The sequence below is a fragment of the Mirounga angustirostris genome, unplaced genomic scaffold (genome assembly GCF_029215605.1).
Source record: "Mirounga angustirostris isolate CCGP_5_RB_7025 unplaced genomic scaffold, mMirAng1.0.hap1 SCAF_2, whole genome shotgun sequence".
Classification (NCBI taxonomy): domain Eukaryota; kingdom Metazoa; phylum Chordata; class Mammalia; order Carnivora; family Phocidae; genus Mirounga; species Mirounga angustirostris.
In genome coordinates this window covers 133,612,103-133,632,199 of record NW_026991710.1, presented here as the reverse complement: position 1 = coordinate 133,632,199, position 20,097 = coordinate 133,612,103, and the positions used below count along the sequence as shown (strand labels likewise).

The 20,097-nt window shown below is 36.8% G+C and overlaps 1 protein-coding gene across 5 annotated transcripts in view; it reads right to left on the bottom strand.

The window, feature by feature from the left end:
• Positions 1–15,464: 15,464 nt before the first annotated feature.
• The window catches only part of TMEM144 (transmembrane protein 144), a 57,028-nt gene continuing 52,395 nt past the window's right edge, over positions 15,465–20,097 (bottom strand). For 3 of the 5 annotated variants that reach the window (XM_064585210.1, XM_064585212.1, XM_064585214.1), the window contains exon 13: positions 15,465–16,612. In XM_064585210.1, coding sequence (XP_064441280.1) covers positions 16,493–16,612 — 120 coding nt within the window. In that variant the 3' untranslated portion in view covers positions 15,465–16,492. Of the gene's footprint in view, positions 16,613–17,510; positions 18,292–19,515; positions 19,566–20,097 lie in introns of all 5 variants that reach the window. The other 2 variants (XR_010409599.1, XR_010409600.1) reach the window with 2 other exon arrangements.

Sequence of the window (20,097 nt, the reverse complement as noted above, 5' to 3'; positions counted from 1 at the left end):
TAACAGATTTCTGAAAAGAAGAAAAGAAAGATTTTCTACCTAAGAGAGAAAGTTTCTTTCCATAGATCCATTATTTGGTCTCCATTATATTAGCATTACCTAGGTATATATCTTTCCCCCCTGCTTATCTCCTCTTTTTAAATTTGAATTCATGAAAAACAAGATCTATGTGTTATTTGAATGGTCTTTGAGAATCAGAGAACAGGCTTTGCCCACTAAAGGTGTTCCACAAAGGATTCATAGATTAAATTGATAGAAGAGGCACATTGGTGTGCATTAAAGAAAGGACTGGTTCTTCCCCCATGCAATAAGTGTGCAGTGGTCTTCATTCTTTATTGAATGCATAGCCACTTGGTCATTTCTTCCTGGCAAACCTCATTTTGAACGCAGAGCCTAAATACTGTCTGACTCTGTAAATAGCAAATTTGCAATAAATATCTGTTGAATATTTAAAACATCAAACTCTAATCTTTATTATTAGTGTTTTTCATCTTTACCAGACATTGAAACTATTTAAAAATTATCTTCCTGAGAATTTCAAATATAGCTATTGGAAATCTACAGAAATCCTGAATCAAATAATTTTAAGAATAAAACATTGTTAACAAATGAAAATACTATATTTGGGGCTGGCTTAATGGAGTCTGAAATAATGAGGTTTTGAGTAACTTTAATCTTTTGATACAGTGTTATGTTAGTGGAAAAGCTGGAAAGTGAGGTTAGAGAAATCTATATACCCATTGCCTAAATCCCTTAATTGTTAGCTTTCTATCACATTTTCCATTGCCATTCTTTCTCTTTCTCTCTTTGTGTATGTGTATGTGTATATAATATGTATTAAAATTTCACTCTTTGATGCTTCTTGCCTTGAATTAAGTGTTACTGTCATGGCTGCTAAATGGTAATTTTTAAATTCCATTATTCCTTCAATATTTATTAGTAAAGCTCTAAGATAGAGCTTTTTCTTCTAGTTTAGTTATTATTTATATCAGTATGTATTCTTGTTTGGTAAGTTCTAATTCATTTATGTCTTTATTTAACTCGATTCTAAAATTTTATAAATTTGGCCACTTAACACCTCTTCAAATTGTCTCCTGGGTCTTTTTGATAGGTTTTTATCATTCTTGAGAATTTCCTTGTTCTCTGGCACAAGTTGGTCTAGGATCATCATGTACTCTCCCTGCTCAGCCTCTGGATCAGCTATTTTTTTAATAATACCTGGTTCCTTTCAGTGGTTAAGGATATTTAGAAAACGTCTTGTGATTATCATTGGTCAGTTCAAAGGTGTCAATTTTATTTTAGAATTACTGTGTATGATTAATCTCACATCTGTCCTCCTTGCACGTTTCTGAATGTGAGACAACCTCTAAGAAAACTTACATTCTTTGTAATTATTAATATTTAAAATAACCCATAAAATAAGAATGCTTTACATTTCAAAATCCTGTTTTAAATCCCTAATTAGCTTAGTAATATACATTTCTTTGGGGATCATGACTTATCAAGGGGGGAAAGTGGCACAGCATACTTTTTTCCATCAATTAAAAAGTTCAGGTCATTGTGTATTTAGAAAGTAAGTTAAAGTTATAAGAACAATTAAACATACACTTTGTTTGCTTCTAAAATAATTGCCAGTTACAATTTATTCTACATTAATATGTGCAAAATGAACTACCAACTTAATAATAAACATTTGATAATTAAAATTGACAGGCAAGACTTGTCTGTTCCATTTATATTTGTTGCTGTAACATCTATTTTCATAAGTGTGTTTCTATGGGAGACTAATACTTCGAAGTGTTTGAAAAGTATAATTATGCTAACGTGGCTCAAGGCATCTTTGACATCTGTTTAGACATACAAAAAAATAGATTAGCTCTTCAAGTGAGTATTTTTGACAAAGGTAAATCTCAGTTTCTCCCAAAATGTATTTTCAAATTTCGCAAGCAAATTCTTGATTTTAATTATGGAAAGTGGAGTACATGTGAAAATTTTCTTGACTTTGTGCTGTTTTGACCTTTTTAACTAAGTGCAGGCCACTTGACTCTCTCTAACTTCAATTCAGCCCAAGCCTCTGGGGTGATCAGAGGCTTTGTGAGTCCTACAAGAGGGTCTCAGTGGCTCATTGTATCTGCTTTTCTGCCGAGGCAGCTCTAACCAATATCTGCCTTAAGAATAGGAACCTGCCAGGTCTATTAACTGGATACTTCTCTTGTCTCCAGTGCTGAATCTTTTTTAGTTCTTCCATCACTATAGTAATATAAATGTCAATAACTTAGACTAAACATATTTTTAAAATATTTGGGCAGATTTGAGTGTGAAAAATTTATCTCTGAATTCCAGAGTACATATGAAAGTTTGCATGTATAGAGGAGAAAAAAACTTTTCCTCTACTTTCCTAGGCTCAATAACTGGGCCTATGAAACAAACTGACAACAGGTAGATTAATAGAACATATATGCAAATTTACTAATTTTAATAGTATGTGCTTGGGGTATCACAGGAAAACAAAAATGAATTGGCAAAAAACAATGAGATTTGGGAGCTTATCTTTGTCTTAATAGAGACAGGAGAAGGGAGGATGTAGGCCACTGAGGGAGAGTAAATGATTTTTAGGAACGATGTAGGGCCCTTAGTGGAATAGATGGGAAGTAGGATCATCTGGGCCAAAGTTCATCTGGGTGTGGTGTCAACTTCTAGCATCCTCTCCTGTAATAAGAGTGAGTCTTCCCTGGTTGGTGAAACTCCCAGGGAGGGGATTATGACAACTGAGTTCCTTTTCGAGGCTCTGTCTTTAAGCAGCTAAAAGGAATTCAGAGAAATCTCTGCATTTGTTCTTTCACAAATGCCTTCAGCTAAAAATAATCAATATATCAAAGTGGCATATTTTGGGCTGGCATGCCCTGAACATTTTCACATGTTGTGGATATACATGAAGAAAATCTATCAATAAATGGTATGTTTCATCCGGAGGGATTTAGACACAGTATAGTTCAATTTCCTCACATTATAGATTTGTAGATAAAATGAAGATAAAACTTTATTATACAACTCACCAACTCTTAATTTCTTTTCAGTAAAGTATAAAGTAACCCTCAAGTTATAAATCAACCAGCTTTAGAGAAGTTGATTTATGGTGTAATGTTTCATCATGCAGGTAAGTAAACATTTTCTTCTCTTCCATTGTTCTTCTCTGTTCACTTTTCTTCTCTTTTAATTAATTTCAATAGCGTTAGTTAATTTCAATGGCATTCTTACTAATTTTACTTGCCAATAATTTCAGTCTTTTTCTACACTTTGGAATTTTGCTTTATTCTATTATTCTTTATTATAATTTTTTCTTTATGCTACTTCAATCTTTTAAACTTTTTGGAACTAAGAAGCATTTTGTGTGTGTGGGGGGGAGGAGTTTAAGCTTTGCTTTTTTACTTCCTTGATTGATTGCAATTAAAACAATGTAGAAGCTAATTAAAAAATTTAAATTAAGGTAATTTTAATTTAACATATAAAAGCTCTGAAGACAATATACCCACCTTAAAGAAAACTGAACTGATACCAAAAGCTTTCCTCACAGAACTAGAACAAATAATCCTAACATTTGTAGGGAACCACAAAATACCCTGGATAGTCAAAGCAGTCTTTTTTTTTTTATTTTTTTTACCCCAAAACAATCTTGAATAAGAAAAAACAAAGCTAGAGGTACCAGAATTCCAGATTTCAAGTCATACTACAAAGCAAAACACTATGGTACTGGCACAAAAATAGACACATAGACCAATGGAACAGGATAGAAGGCCCAGAAACAAACTCATGATTATATGGTCAATTGATCCTTGACAAAAGAATGAAGAATATGCAATGTGAAAAAGACTGTCTCTTCAACATATGATGTTGGGAAAACTGGACAGCTACGTGCAAAAGAATGAAACTGAGCCACTGTCTTACACCATACACAAACATAAACTCAAAATGGATTAAGTACCTACATGTGAGACCTGAAACCATAAAAATCCTAGAAGAGAGCACAGGCAGTAATTTCTTTGACATTAGCCATAGCAACTTTTTCCAGATATGTCTCCTGAGATGAGAGAAATAAAAGCAAAAATAAACTACTGGAACTATATCAAAATAAAAGGCTTCTGTACAGCAAAGGAAATAATCAACAAAACCAAGAGACAGCCTACTCAGTGGGAGAGGAGATTTGCGAATGACACAAGTGGTAAAGGGTTAGTATTCAAAAGTATATAAAGAACTCATACAACTCAACATCCAAAAAGCAAATAATCTAATTAAAAAATTAGAGAGAAGACATGAATAGACATTTCTCCAGATACATTAAAAGATGCTCAACATCACTCATCATCAGGGAAATGCAAATCAAAACTACAATGAGATATCACCTCACACTTGTCAGAATGGCTAAAATCAAAAACACAAGAAACAAGTGTTGACAAGGATGTGGAGAAAAAGGAACCTTTGTGCACCGTTGATGGGAATGCAAACTGGTGTTGTCCCTGTGGAAAATAGTTCGAGGGTTTTCAAAAAATTAAAAAATGGAACTACCCTATGATCCAGTAATCACACTACCGGATACTTACCCAAAGAATATGAAAACACTAATTCAAAAGGGCATATGTACTCGCATGTTTATTGTAGCATTATTTACAATAGCCAAATTTTGGAAGGAGTTCAAGTGTCCATTGATAAAGAAGATGTGGTATATACACACCATGGAGTATTAAGTCATAGAAAAGAATGAGATCTTGCCATTTGCAGCAACATGGATGGAGCTAGAGAGTATAATGCTAAGCAAAATAAGTCAGTCAGAGAAAGACAAATACCATATAATTTCACTCATATGTGGAATTTAGGAAACAAAACAAAAGGACAAAGGAAAAAAAAGGAGACAAAAAATGGGCTCTTAACTATAGAGAACAAACAGAACGTGACCAGAGGGAAGGTGGGTGGGGGGTGGGTGAAATAGGTGAAGGGGATTAAGAGTACATTTACCATGAAGAATACTGAGTAATGTATAGAATTGTTGAATCACTGTATTGTACACCTGAAACTAATATAACACTGTATGTTAACTATACTGAAATTAGAATTAAAAAACTTAATAAAAAAATTGAACTGAACTGAACACAAAACTCTGGTAGTTATAACCTACTTTTTTTTGAAAATCTGATGGAAATTAAAATAAATCAACTATGTTTTCTTCTTTCAAATACCTCTTTTCATGTCAGTAACTCAGACCATATTGTATAAATCAAAATTTATGGAAATAAAACAATTGGTGAAAATGTTTAAAATGAAAATATAGCAATTGCACATACTGTTACTGAGAAAACATTTAAAGATGTCAAGTTACTACTGAAGCAATCCATAGGATTTTTAATAAATTTGGTCTTAGAATAATGAAAAGGAGTGACAAGATATAGAGTGGTATGTTCTCATATCCAAAACTTCAGCAGGATTTTAAAGGAAATTTTTGATGACATTAAGGTTTAAAATGTAGACTTCCTTTTAGTCTTATTCCTCCCTTAAACACTCAGCATGAATATGTCTCTAGTTTCTAGCCAGAGGACAATCGCTTATCTTAAGACTTGTTCCAACTTCAACTTAATTATTGCCAAATATAATGGAGCCCAACTTATTATCCATAATAATGTCCATTTTTTGTGAAGTGTTCCTATACTGCGAACAGATAGCTCTAATGGTCTGTCTAAATGTAGACATACAACTTGCTTTGTGTTGAAACTCCTGAGAACAATTAAAAAAAAGTATCAGTCTTCATTCCACATAATGTTTTTTCCAACATTCTGGAAACGGTGCTACTTCTGTGAATGGTTTATTATTTATCATCAGAGATGTTTTGCAGAAACGAAATTACTTGGATTAGTTATAATCATACAAATTTAAAAGAAAAATGATCTTTCATACCACACTAAAAGACAATCATATGTTTTGCTGAAGTGAACACTATACATAGTAATGAATTACAGGTTGGTAGGACATATTTCTAGAAAAATACAGAGAAGCATAGGAAAAATGTCATACAGGGAATGTTGGGTGATAGCCTTCCAAAGTCTAATTCACTCCTAACGAAAGCTATATTAATTCTTCCAGACCAATGCCATGCTCCAAATCAGGATTCAGAAGTTTGTGGCTCTCAACGCCACCCAAGAGATGCTCTTCTCTGCTGTCAACCATCAGGACTCAGGGAGAGAAAGGAAAGAACTATAACATGCAGGGCTATAATCATGAAGAGTATGTGGTGGAGGTAAGAAAGAAAGAATATAGAACCTTGAGGAGTTGGTTCGAATGTTCCTGAAATTGCCGGAGGTACCACAGAGTGGCATGAATGGCATGACCTCTTGTCTGCAAATTAATTTGTACTTTTCTAACTCGCAAAGATTAATGTATTTCCATATGTGTTTAATACTGTCTGAGAGCATTTTTGCCACAGATAAAAATACAAATGCTAAAAAAAATGCATTTACACTTTTCAAAAATCAACAAATGTTTATTAAATATCTGTTGTATTCTGGTGATTAACAACAGGCATAAGAAAGATGGTCCCTGTTAGCGGAGTAAATGAAGCATTACTGGGGGAGCAATTAATTCCCCTTAGTGCCTAGGGAAAGTTTTCTTCAGAAAAAATATTTCTATTTGAAATTGTCCTTGAAGACTGAATTGAGTTATGCAAAATAAGGAGGGAGTGATAGCAGTTAAGAATAGTCTATTGGTGTTGAAATACTCTTTTTCTTTTCCTTTCATACACTTTAAACAAGGGCTCTGAATTCAAATGCCTACAGAATCTGCAAGGTAATATTGTCAGGGACACCTATTCAAATGATTTAAACATTTAATTCAATGATACTTTGTTTTATTGTCTTTTAAATGTTTCTTCATAATATTCAAAATGTTTTCAGGCAGTTCCTTAAAGTTGTTCTCTATCAAGTCATTGAAAAAACAGGATCTACCACGACATCATCAGAAAATGTGTCCACTGTTGGTATTACCTTATCACCTTCAGTTTGTACTTCTTGTAGGAAATGGATCACTCTACAGATATTTTGGTTGGTCAACAGTGAAAATAAGTCTCTAAAATATGCTGCTATATCAAGTAAGTCCCAGTCGAGCTTGTGATCTCTCTCCAATTGAATGTTCTGTCCAGAAAAACCTTGAATGTCTTGATACTCAGACCAGTAAGGACTTTCTGGGCAAAACACCGGAATGGGACAATAACTGTTTGTAGATAATGCCAATATCTATAAAAAGTGGAGGAAAAAGTTAGAATTTAGTGACCTATGCATAAACATGATTGGCAATTTTAATAACACCAGGAAGAAACTAAATATTTTTCTTGAAATTTCATGGCTATCTTGGGTGGTAAGGGCTTTCTTTTATAGCCTAAGTAGCTTTGGTTTCCAATGCAAAAGCTTGTATATGTGAATCAAACCGCATTTTTAGAACCACTGTGGTTTTAGTACTATTTTCTATATCACATGCTACCCTCAAATAGTAATGGTGCAAAGTTCAATCACTGAAAATTGCGCATGTTCACGGAGCATGAATAAGGAGTATTACCACAATACATATTACCATTTTATGTATTTATATCTATCTCTATATTATCTACCTGTCTTTCCATCTAGAGATCTATGATAATGCTTTTAATTTCTGTATCTATTCATATTGTGCATTTCTGGATCAAGGTAGATTATTATTACTTAGAGCAATAACTGCACTAGTTCTTGCCCTTTCTGTAGCAATGTGAGGGGGACCACATGGGCAGACCAGCATGTGCAAAGGGATTTTTAGGTCATTATAGGAAGGGAACCTCAAAACTGGGAACCTAGGAGCTTATACAGGAGGAGTACAGTCTCTAGAGAGACAAAGAGAAACCCCATCTCCCTAATATAACAAATTCCATTTGGGAAGAAAAGGAAAGGTCTCTGGGTTCTTGCCTATGGAAATCTAAATAAATGTCCCCAGAGGGGAGATAAGCAATTCAGAGTTTATACTCCAGGGTTTTATATTTATAAGTGTCCAAATGAAAATTTGGCTTTTTTTTTTTTTTCAGAGAATCAAAAAATGTTAGGCTAGGTGTTTAGAAATTTCGCTCGCTCACAAGTAGCCTCAAAGGTTGCCCACGTAGGGAGAACAATGTCTAGCCCCTTTTCGTAATGAGTATCTCTAGTGACTGCAGGAGGAAAGACTTCATATTTCTGTAGGTGTGAACGGTTTCCTCTGCTGATTCCCATTTGTTCGGTTCCACTAAGGTCACCTCTTTGCCACCCTTCCCTAATGTGGTTGCTTCAAACTGTGCAGATTTGCATCTACTTTGTCCTCTGCAACTCGGCTTAATGTAGTCTGTCCACGGCCTGGGGCGTTTGCCCCTCAAATACCTGCGGTGGGAGGCTGAAGCCTACTCAGTTGGGAGCTCTCCCAGCTCCTCTCAAAGGCTTTGCTTCTTTTGTTGAGACTTATTCCCCTGTTGATGGATTAGTGGTCTTCGGTTCACAGAGTTTCTTGCCTGTAGAGTAGCCATGGGGTTAATTAGTTAATTAGTTATGAATACACCGAAGGCTAGAAGAAGAAACTGTTCTCACTTAGAAGACTGAAGGGGGTCAGAGGCATGGTTTGTGGGGGGGAGCCGCCGACCGAGGAGGTCAGGTAGCTGTACAAGTAGGTGGAAATGGTGAGGGGGACCATTATTCGCCACCGCCGCGGAGGAGGTCTCCAGATGAAAACGGTAAGTAGTTTTTACCTGCGATTTTGAAATTTTAAAAATGCCTTTCTCTTTGGGCCTCCTCTTTTCCATACCCCGTTTTGTTTTTCTCTGTTTAACATAAGTAGCGAAGGAGAAGAAACAAAGTATTAAACAAATACTATGAATATAACTGCTCTTGAGTTCTTTCCTGCTCTTCCTCCACAACTCCTTTGAGAATACTCTTCTCCACGTTCCTAAACCTGCCATCAGTGAAACTACAGGTTATCCTCACCTTTTTGAAAGTTCATGTTTCCCCACTTCACTTTTATAAAAGACCTGTATGACTAAGCTGTTTTTGGCAACTAAACGAAATCTAAGGGGATTTTAACTTTTACCAAAAAAAAAAAAAAAAAAAAAAAAAAAAAGACAAAAGGCCAAAACTGCGTTCCGTGTGCGTTTTGCCCCAGATGCACAGGAGCAGCGGGGGCTTGGATCAGCAAGAGCGGCCCCGCCAAGCTTCTTGCTCAGGAACGACACTGAGCGTCTCAGCCTCAAGCTGCCAGAGCCCTGAATCGTGTCTGTGAGCATCCGTGCTTTATCTCAATTTTATTTTGTACATTTGTTAGTACGATGTGTTCTAAGGTATCAGAAAAGCCTAAGAACGGTTATTTTTTGGGGGTCCGGGAATGCTCAAACATTTTTCATATAAATTAATGGTGATTTCTTATTCACTTTATGCCATTTTAATTTATGGAAGTTTTCATCGGAATGCTCTACTTTCGGATAGTAGGAAAGACCTGCATTTTATTTTATTTTTTAATTTAATTTAAAATTTTTAAAGATTTTTTTGTTAGAGAGAGGGAGAGACAGAGAACACTAAAGGGAGTAAGCACAAGTTGGGGGGAATGGCAGAGGGAGAGGGAGAAACAAGATTCCCCTCTACTCAGCGTGGTGCTCCATCCCAGGACCCCAGGATCATGACGTTAGCTGAAGGCAGACCCTTAATCCACTGAGCCACCCAGGCTCCCCAGAGAGACCTGCGTTTTAATATGCTCTTAACACTGAGGAGGTTTGTCTTATAGGCTGATTGAGTAGCAGCTACGAAGCAGTTTGGGTAGTTTTAGTTTTAACATCATTTGAGAGATTATAATTAGATTGTAAGCAAATGAGATTGCAGACAAAATTTGACTTTATTTCTTTGATGTACAGTATGGTTATAAATAAAGATAAACTCATGATGAGGAAAAATTAAAAAAAAAAAAAAAACCCTAGCATTTATCAAATACTTACTAAATACCAGGTAGTATGAGGTAGGTATTTTAGCTAATGCTTGACCATGACCTGAGGATTGCACAAAAAACTGTGAAATAAGACTGCCTTTTGAGAGTTTATCTATAAAATCAGAAAAATTGCCCTAAAAAAGAAAGAAGAGCTCTAGGCCTAGAAGACTCCATTATAAAATATCTGAAGGTTAAAATGCCTTTCTTCATGTATTGTATCAATCAACAGGGAAGCTGTTAGTAATGGTTTAGTAATGGAGACTTAGGGGTGCCTGGGTGGCTCAGTTGGTTAAGTGTCTGCCTCAGCTCAGATCATGATCCCAGGGTCCTGGGATGGAGTCCTGCATCACGTTCCCTGCTCAGCGGGGAGCCTGTTTCTCCCTCTCCTGCTCCCCCCACCCCCCACTTGTGTTCGCACTCTCTGTCAAATAAATAAATAAAAATCTTAAAAAAAAACCAAAAAACGTAGTGGAGACTTAAGAGAAAAACAAAAAGTGGAGGCCAATTTTGAGAATGCCCATCTATGAATGAATCAGGAGCCCTCTGGACTGGAATAGTATGACAACATGACAAATACAGCTGTAAGGGAAGAAAGAATTTTCCTAGACCCTTTTAGGTTCTGTGTCTAAACCTGCTCATTAAACTGACAAAAGACAGACTAGTAGGAAAAAAGCATACACATTTTATTTGATGTTAATATTTGTACATGTACACAGAGCTTTCATATGTAAGAAAGGAAGACTCAAAGAAGCAGATGGACCTGAGAGCTTATATACCATTTTAACAAAGAGCAATATCTTGTGGTGACGTGACATGACAAAGGGAAAAGGTGTGTGTGCTGGGGGGTTACACTGTGGGAAAGTGCCTGGCAAGTATAGGGGGAGACTAATGGAAGGTAAGGGTTACTATGGTAGGTTTGTTCGTATAGATGATGAGAATTGATAAGAATATCCTCTTCTGGGAGAGGAAATATTTTTCACAGGAAATGTAGGCCCCACTTTTTAGGTAGAAAGGGGAGATCAGAGAGCCTTTTCTGCATCTGCTTTTCTTCAGTTGCCTTAGGCTCAAAATAATATACCCAAGTGGCATTTTGGGGGTGGTATGTTCGATCCCTTTCATAGACACATGGTGGAGAAAGATACGCCAGTTATGTTGTATGCCCAAATCAAATAACCCACTTTCCTCATCTGATTCCTCACTCAAAAGAACCTTTCTGTTCAGCTGGCTTTCTGTGTAGCGCACTTCCAGGGACAGGATGCCACAGAAGGGTCACATGGCAGAGGCTTTCATTAAAACCAATATACAACTGTGTATACTAGTTTCTTCTGTGTTGATAGGTTAACTCAGAATTGCTGAGGCCAGTCTGTCTAAGGTCCCTACGACTTTTAGTTTCTGCACTTTCAGGACTGAAATCCAGAATGCAACTGTTGTAGGATCACTGAGACCAATGCCATTTGTGGACACCTACAAGGTGGGGCAGCTCATGAGCATTGACCTGATGACACCCTCTTTCTAGTATTTCATTCATTCTTTGAACTTCGGTAGGGATGATTTTCCCCATTTTACAAATGAAGAAGAAACTGAAGCTCAAAAGCTATAATATGCTACAATGTACTCAGATGATAAGCGGCAAGACTGGAGTTTAACGAGGTCTATAAAGTATCAGAGCCTATTCTTATCAGTCATTACATCGTGTACCCTTTCATAAGCAGTACTGAGGTATCTAGAAGCAATAGGCAGGTAGGTCACTACAAATGATTATTCCATGTTCAACTTTGTCATACATGATTGTTGACCTTTGATGTAGTATAAGGAAAGCTCAGTTGCTATGTATTATGAAACAAACAAATAAAAGTAAATATCCATCAGAGGAAATAGAATATATAAAAATCCTAAACAATATAAACACAAGTGCATGATTTCATGTCTTAATCCTGTTTAACTTATGCAGCAAGGATACTCAGAATAACTATTAATTTGACTGCTACTTGCATTTATATTTTCTAGGATAATGTTGTAAGCAAAGCCTTTCTCTTAAGTATACTTGATTAGAGCAATGAGAACCATAATAATGAGCACTTAATGTTCTAGCACATTAGTTTACATGATAATGCTTTCATTTGCCTTATTTCCCTTGTTCCTCCAAATAACCAAGTGCCAGGCAGGGCTGATGTTTAAAATTTTTATTTTATATTGTGAAAACTGAGTTTCAGATTGTCAGAAATGGTTCTCAGACCCTTTAAAAAGTCCAGGATGTGGAATCTGGCACAAGGCAGTCAGAAAAAAAAAATTATTTGGAGTTCTGACAGGTACATTATGTTTCTTCTATTGTGACTTTGACATGCATCTGACACTACTTCATCATCCTAGCTGTTGTTGCTGTTTGCTTTGTCCCTTGCAACCTGGTTAAACCAATTTGGAGTTTGGTCTTTTTCTGAATTCAGCTTGGTTCTAATGACTGCTGATATCACCTAGTGTTCCAGGCTCCCAGTTTAAGCATTCATCCTCTGCCTTTTGTTGTGACAAATCTCGGGAACTTTGCCATTCCCACTTCTGTGCTCTTCAGCAGTCTGGCGAATAGCGGGTCTTCATAATCGATAAAGAAACCAAGGCTTGGAGAAGTTAATTAAATTATCTGGTACCACATTAAATTATCCAGGTGGCAGGATTGGGATTTTAACTTTTACCTCTCTGGCATCAAGCTGTACGTTCTTCCTATTAGCTAGTACTGAAAATTATAGTTATGTTCATAGTCTTGAACATGAGTATCTGCACGATGCTTTGCATTAAATCTAATACAAATTCTAATATAAAGTTCTAATACAAAGCTCTGCTTCCAGAGTTCAAGCAAAACCTCAACTGTAACTTGTCCACATTTAGGAGACTAGTAGGGTTTGGTACCTTGTTGAAGCAACATTCTAAGTCCAAGTGGGCCAAGAATCATTTGCATTCTCATTAGTTGTCCCTCATCAGCTACCTGTTCCATCGAGTAGAAGTTGGAACATCATCACAGCATGCACTATTTTAGAGCTCTGCCTAGCAGTTTGCATAGGCGGACGGCATAGGCAGCCCAGCTCCTGAAGGAATAGGTGTGATCACAGTGAAGCAAGCTGTTTGCAAATCAATTATATTAATTTCCTCTGACACTGTACTCTTTTTTTTTCAAATCTTTTAATTAAAAAAAATTTTTTTTTAAAGATTTTTTTTTAAGTTTACTTATTTGACAGAGAGCGAGCACAAGCAGGGGGAGCTGCAGAGGCAGGGGGAGAAGCTGACTCCCCGCTGAACAGGGAGTCCGACGTGGGAATCGATCCCGGGACTCCAGGATCACGACCTGAGCCGAAGACAGACGCTCTCACGACTGAGCCACCCCAGTGCTCGAAATCTTTTAAATTTTAAAATGTTGCTGGTACCGCTTTTCGAATTATATATTAAAGAAAGGTAGACCTCTCTTCAAATCATTTTTCCACTCACAGAAGTTTAATCTCCATTCGAAAACTTTGATTCCCTTTGTGATTGGCTTCCTGTTGAGCCACTTTAAGGTAGATTAATTTTGTGCTTTGGAAAATGACAGATTAAAAAAGTCCGTTGATACGTTATTCTAATCATTAAACACATGTTTCACATGAGAAAGGACATAACTTTAATGAAACAATCCCTCGAGGGCAAAGCTTTTAAATGATTAAGAAATACAAATTTCGTAAAGCTTGTAGAGCAGAATTCCTGAGAAGGACAAATAGCCAAAGCTCGGCTTCTTTTTGGCTCACCCAGTAGAAGTTAAACAAGGCCATTCTTTGGCCCAACTGTGAAGTCTTTTAGATTTGTCTTCTGTGAAGGCGAATACTTGACATGATTTGAGAGCTAGTTCGATTCATGTATGGGTTGACTGCCTTTCTTGTAGTGAGTTTTTTCATTCACAAACAATTCTTGTTTTTTAGGCAGGGATTTGATTGTGAGCCTATTAACGCTAAGTTGTGAGAGAAAAGGTTTACCTCTTGTTAGAGGCATTTCAGGCAATAGCATACCTGATTTCATTAAGTACAATACATACTATGTTCCCCTGGTGATTATATACCAGCAGGCAATATTAGTGAGTGGATGGACTACAAGCATGGCTTCTGGAGCCAGACTAGCTGCGCTTGAACCCTGGTTCTGGCACTTGTTAGCTCTATGTTCCTAGGCAAGCTGACCTCTTTGTGACTCAGTTGTTTAACCTGTAAAATGGAGGAAAAGTTGATAGTAGCTATATTATAGGCTTATTGTGAGGATACGTGTTAATATGTGAAAGCATCTGGGACACAGACTGGTACATGGGAAATATGGTAAGCTGAATATGCAAGGGTAGCATGACCACTTTAACTGAAAAACCCACGGGCACATGCACCCCAATGTTTATAGCAGAATTATCAATTATGAAAAGAGCCCAAATGTCCATTGACTGATGAATGGATAAAGAAGAGGTGGTATATATATACAATGGATTACTCAGCCATGAAAAAGAATGAAATCTTGCCATTTGCAACAACCTGGATGGAACTAGAGAGTTTAATGCTAAGTGAAATAAGGTAGTCAGAAAGACAAATATCATACTATTTCACTCATAGGTGGAATTTAAAAAAACAAAACTGACAAACATAGGGGAAGGGAAGGAAAAATAAAATAGGATACAAACAGGAAGGGAGACCAACCATAAGAGACTCTTAACCATAGAGAACAAACTGAGGGCTGCTGGAGGGGAGGTGGGTGGGGGATGGGCTGTATGGGTGATGGGCATTACAGAGAGCACTGGGTGTTGTGTGTGGGTGATGAATCACTGAATCACTCCTGAAACCCATGCTGCACTATATGTTAACTAACTTGAATTAAAATTAAAAAAAAAGAAAACCCTACAGAAATGCATTGAGTATATAACTATATATACTGAGCTTGCCTCACACTATGCACTTTGCCCCTTGATCTTGTTTTTTTTCCCTCTTGCTTATGGATTTAGTAGGTCAAGTATGAAGCCTAAGCTGACCCATTCCCTGAGATGGGTAAATTGTTTAGAGCTGTGATGTCAAATATGATAATCATTAACCACATGTGGCTATTAAAATTAAAATTTATATTAATTGAAATAAAATAAAATTGAAAAATTCAGTCCCTTAGTCACACTAACCACATTTCAGGGGCTCAATAGTCACATGTGGCTAGTGGCTACCATACTGGATGGTGCAGATACAGAACATTTCTAACTTTGCAGGAAGTTCTATTGGATAGTGCTGATAGAGAGTTTGGTAGTGTGTTATCTTTCTTGTTCCATTCTAACATGTAGCTAACATAAATAGCTTCTAACTTACGAATGAGATGTATTCTGAAAGTTCACTCGCAAGTTGATAGGGACCTTGAATAAAACTCTCTGTGGACCAATTACATTAAGATTACAGAAACAGAAAGCATATGAAGAGACAAATGGCTAACAAACATAAGAAAATGTTCAAGTTTATTAGAAATGGAAATTGCAACAATGAGCCTAGTTTTGATTATATGACTGGAAAGATTAAAATAATTATCAGGTAAAATGCTGGTAAGTGTGCAGTGGGGCAAATGCACGTGGGTATATATTTTTAGTAGAACTTTTCTTTAAAACAATTTGGCAATACATATTAAAAGTCTTAAAATTGTTTATACTCTTTGGCCCTGTAATTCGCCTTCCCAGACTTTCATATAAGGAAATAGAGATGCTTACAAGATTCAGTACAAAGGTGCTCACAACAGTATTAATTCTAGTAATAATTGGAAACAACCAATTGGGAGAGGGTTAGCTCAGTTATGACTTTGACATATTGGAAAACTGTATATTCATTAAAATGTTTTTGTAGCATATTTGACAATGTAGGAAATATTTTTGTAGAAATAAATGAGAAAATTATATTTAATACTGTATAGTATGCTCAAATAACTAAAATATCCTTGGGAAGTGCTTGAAAATTAATTAAAATATCAAAGTAGTTAATCTAAGTTTTATGGGATAGTGTGTGATTTTTTATTTATTTATTTTTTTTATATTTCTTTTTTTTTATTCTTATGTTAATCCCCATACATTACATCATTAGTTTTAGATGAAGTGTTCCATGATTCACTGTTTGTGCATGTGTGTGATTTTTTTATACTCTCTACTTTCGAGTTGTCTACAGTGTACATGTGTTCCTTCTTTCAGAAAAAAATGCAAGAGTACCTCAAAACTATTTAGGATAAATTAATGGTAGGGAATCTAATAGTACTATAAATACAACTAATCAAATGAAAACAGTCAATAACAATTGGACACATCATCTGTACTTTGTCCTGTGTGAGATGCTTAAGTTAAAAAATAGAACTGAACAATGAATAAAATTAATGGAGCATGAATAATTAATCTGATTAGGGTTTTCAAGTGAGATACAGACATATCCTGCTAGGTTATGCTGTGGAAACAAATGCACCCCAAATCATAGTTCCTTACAAAAAAGATTTATTTCTTCATGTGGCGAGTCCCTTCTAGGCTGGCTGTAGCTATGATCCATGTCCTCTTCACTTTGCGGACCGAGGGTGAAAAAGGAGCCCCATATGGAACATTGCTGATCTTTCTGGCCTAGGAAAAAAGAGAAGGTGAAAGCATTAATGGCCTTAAAGCTTCTGCTCTGACAGAGCTTCACTCCAATTACATTTCATTGGCCAATGCAGGTCACATGGCTAAACTTCATGCCAGAAGAGTAGGAAGTAGAATATTTCTACAGGAGAGGCCAGAAGTGGAAGTGATGGGATACTTCGACGTTATCACATTCAGCCACATTCACCCAGATGTGGAGATTTAAATTCTATAGATAAGGCTCAGGAAGCTGTACTTTTAACAGTGCTCTTTAAAATTTTGATGAGTCCGATGAGGGGACCCATGTCTGGGAATAAATAAATTAGAACATACAAAAATTTATTATTACAATCTATGGCAATCATGGGATAAAAGTAGAGTGATTATAGGTCCTGACTTGCTAAGGCTTGCTAGTTGGCCCAATGTAAAGTATCAAAAATTCCCCCTTTTATTCTCCAAAGTATCCCAATTTATGTGGTTAAATAATATGGCCACCCTAAGCATAGGTCATTCTTTCCTGAAATAGGGAGGATATATACAGCTTCTCCTTCTTCCTTTTACATTTGCTTAGCTCAGTATATTCGATATTTCCCTAGGCCAAGCATATAAACAATATCTCTTTGGGTCCAATGGATGGTATTTCAGAGAAACTCTAGCCATGATATCCCCTTACAATTTACTGACACATTAGTCCTAGGAGTCTTCAGAGATAGCTTACATTTCCTCAAAAAGACAGTTCTCTTTGTCCTTCTAATTATTGTGGTCAATTGTATTACTGAGAAAATAATTGCTGCCTCTCTCTACTGAACCACTTTCTACCAGGCATTTCTCTACTCAGCTGTCTCTGCTGAATGAGTATACTTTTTGCCCTGTTGATATCAGGGTTGGCCAGGACACTGACCTGGGAAAGGTGAATGTGAGTGGAAATAATGGTGTCACTTCGGAAGTTTTAAGCACCATCACGTGGTTCTGCTTTCTCCCTTTTCTCTCTTCCAGGAGAACAGAAGGTTTCAGATAGAAGCTGCTGCTTAAGCCTTGGTCCTGGAATGAAGATGATGTGGAACCCCAGAGCTCAGAGCAAGACAAAGACCCTGCTGAGTGAGCCACTGTGGTTCTGGGATTGTTTGGAGAGGCAGCGTGACTTAGTCTAAACGGAATGATACGGTTTTCAGAGCTTTCCATTTCTTTTTCTATTCCAGCTCTCTCTCATGGTCAGTCTCTAATGCCATGAAGCTACATGAAGAGCCACCGATATGTTGGATTAGCGGATGCTGCAACATTTGATATAGCGATAACGATACCAAAATGTCTTGCCTCATATCTTCTGGGCCAGAGGTGCTGCTGTTATAAAAGCTGAGCTGTAGTGGGTACATGATATTTTTGTTTGATGTGCCTCTTCCCTCTTTCATGAAGTGGTCTTTTTCTCTCTTCGTTCGTGTTCTATTGGGAGTGCCACTCACAGATTCCTCCCTCCTCATGTGGAAATTAACAGTCCACCCATTCTTGGTATCCCATTCCCCCAGTCTAGTGATTGCTCCAAGGGCAAGCATGGGGCTGACGTTCTCTTTTGGGACTCTTCAGTTTCTAGCTGATGTAGAAGGTGCTTTTCTTAAGAGATGTTGGAGCTAGAATGGTAGGTAGCTGGAGCTGCTTGTGAAGTCTCACTACCATGTGGAGATAGCCTTTATAAGAATAAGGAAAATAAAAGTAAGCAAGGATATGTAGGGCTGAAAGCGAGTCATAGAAAACTTAGGGGAGCAGAGGAGACAGGAACAAGATGGGAGGAGGGAGAGAGACAGAGGACCCACCGATTCTGAACGGAGTCATGCCTGAATATCATTCTATTTATTCTCTCCCCATTTATATAAATGAATAAATTTCTATTTATCTCAAGCTGGTTTGTGTTGGGCTTTTTCCCTTGAAATCAAGAGAGACTTAACTAACATATAAGCTGTGCTAGGTGAAGCCATGTAGAAGTTATCCTGTGGCTTCTACCCAGATCCTTTATTAGAAAGACCGAGAAATAGAGTGAGGGTAGCCACAGAGAAAGCTGGAAATGCATCTGTGGGGCCTCTTCTTTGCCGCAGAAGAGCACGGAAAAGTGCACAGGTGTCCTCTTTATTTTGTCTGATCTAGACTCTTAATCCAGAGAAGTAGGCTGCTGAATGAAGTTGGAGGAACTAGAGATTAATAATCAGATGAACAGCTATGAGCTACACGCTTTCCCTTTGAGCCATGTCCATCTGTTGCTGGGGGCGTCTTCTCCCTCCAAACAGGAAACAATGGAAGATGAAAGGAGGTAACTCACTGGGACAGGAACACAGTAGACCTAAAAAATTCTGAAAGTGATTGCTGGAATTAAAGCTATAATTTACTAGCCCCAGCCCCTCCCCTACAATATTCTCAAGCAAATTGCATGTCTAAATATAACAGCCTCATTAAAACCATGATATTTAAAAAGGTCTAACACATGACCTTTCCTTAGATAGGAAAAAAGTGTGGGAAATAAATTACAAATGAAAAATACAGATAAGTAAAATGATTTCTCCAGTATGCAAGAGAATTAGACAATTCTTGGTTTCTAAATGTCATTTCCCAGTAAAAGGAACGAATCTCTTTGAAGAAAGGATTGATAATGGTTTGGATGGGAGAAATACAGGGCGAGTTAATGTACCAGAAAGCTAAGAAGTGCACATTGAGGGGCCTTCCCAGCTGGCCAACTTTGAGGAACTGAAGTATTAAGAACAATGACATTTACAATAGATTTTGATACGTTGAACAACAACAACAACAACAAGTTCCTAAGTCCATAGAAAAAGAGGGAAGGGAGGAAGCAGGAAAAGTTCATTTTCACAGAAGAATACTGGGTAAAAAATATACAATTAATGATAGAATTACAAAATCACCTTTTTGCAGTCACTGATATAATTTATTCAGCAGGGGTCATCACTGGGTGCTATAGCCAATGGGTAAAAGTTAGTTGGGGAACAGGATATTTACAAACTTTCAAAATATTTTTTTAATAATGTATAAGTCTGGTAGGAAACACCTTAATAAAATTATCAAACTCAGCATCTCTCTTGATATAATATAATGGGAAGTCTACCACATTAACTATTGTATTCTGACAAAAACATCTAAACTGCAGTTATTCACAAGGAAATGATCAGACAAATCAAGATTATAGACTATTTTATAAGACAACAGGCCTAGATTCTTTAATAAAAAAGTCAATATCATTAAAGAGAAAAACAGCTAGGACAGGGGACAGGTATAAATAAAAAGGCAGTAAAGAAACATGATGGCTAAATTCCATGTGTAAGTCTTGAGTGGATCTGGATCAAAAAAGTGATAAGAAGCTATAAAGGACATTATTTTAACCACCAGAGGAATTTAAATATAGACTAAGAGCTGTTGCTCTGTATCGAATTAAAATTCAGTGGCTTAAATATTGTTTCTCAGGGTTCCGTGGATGGGTTGGGAGGTTC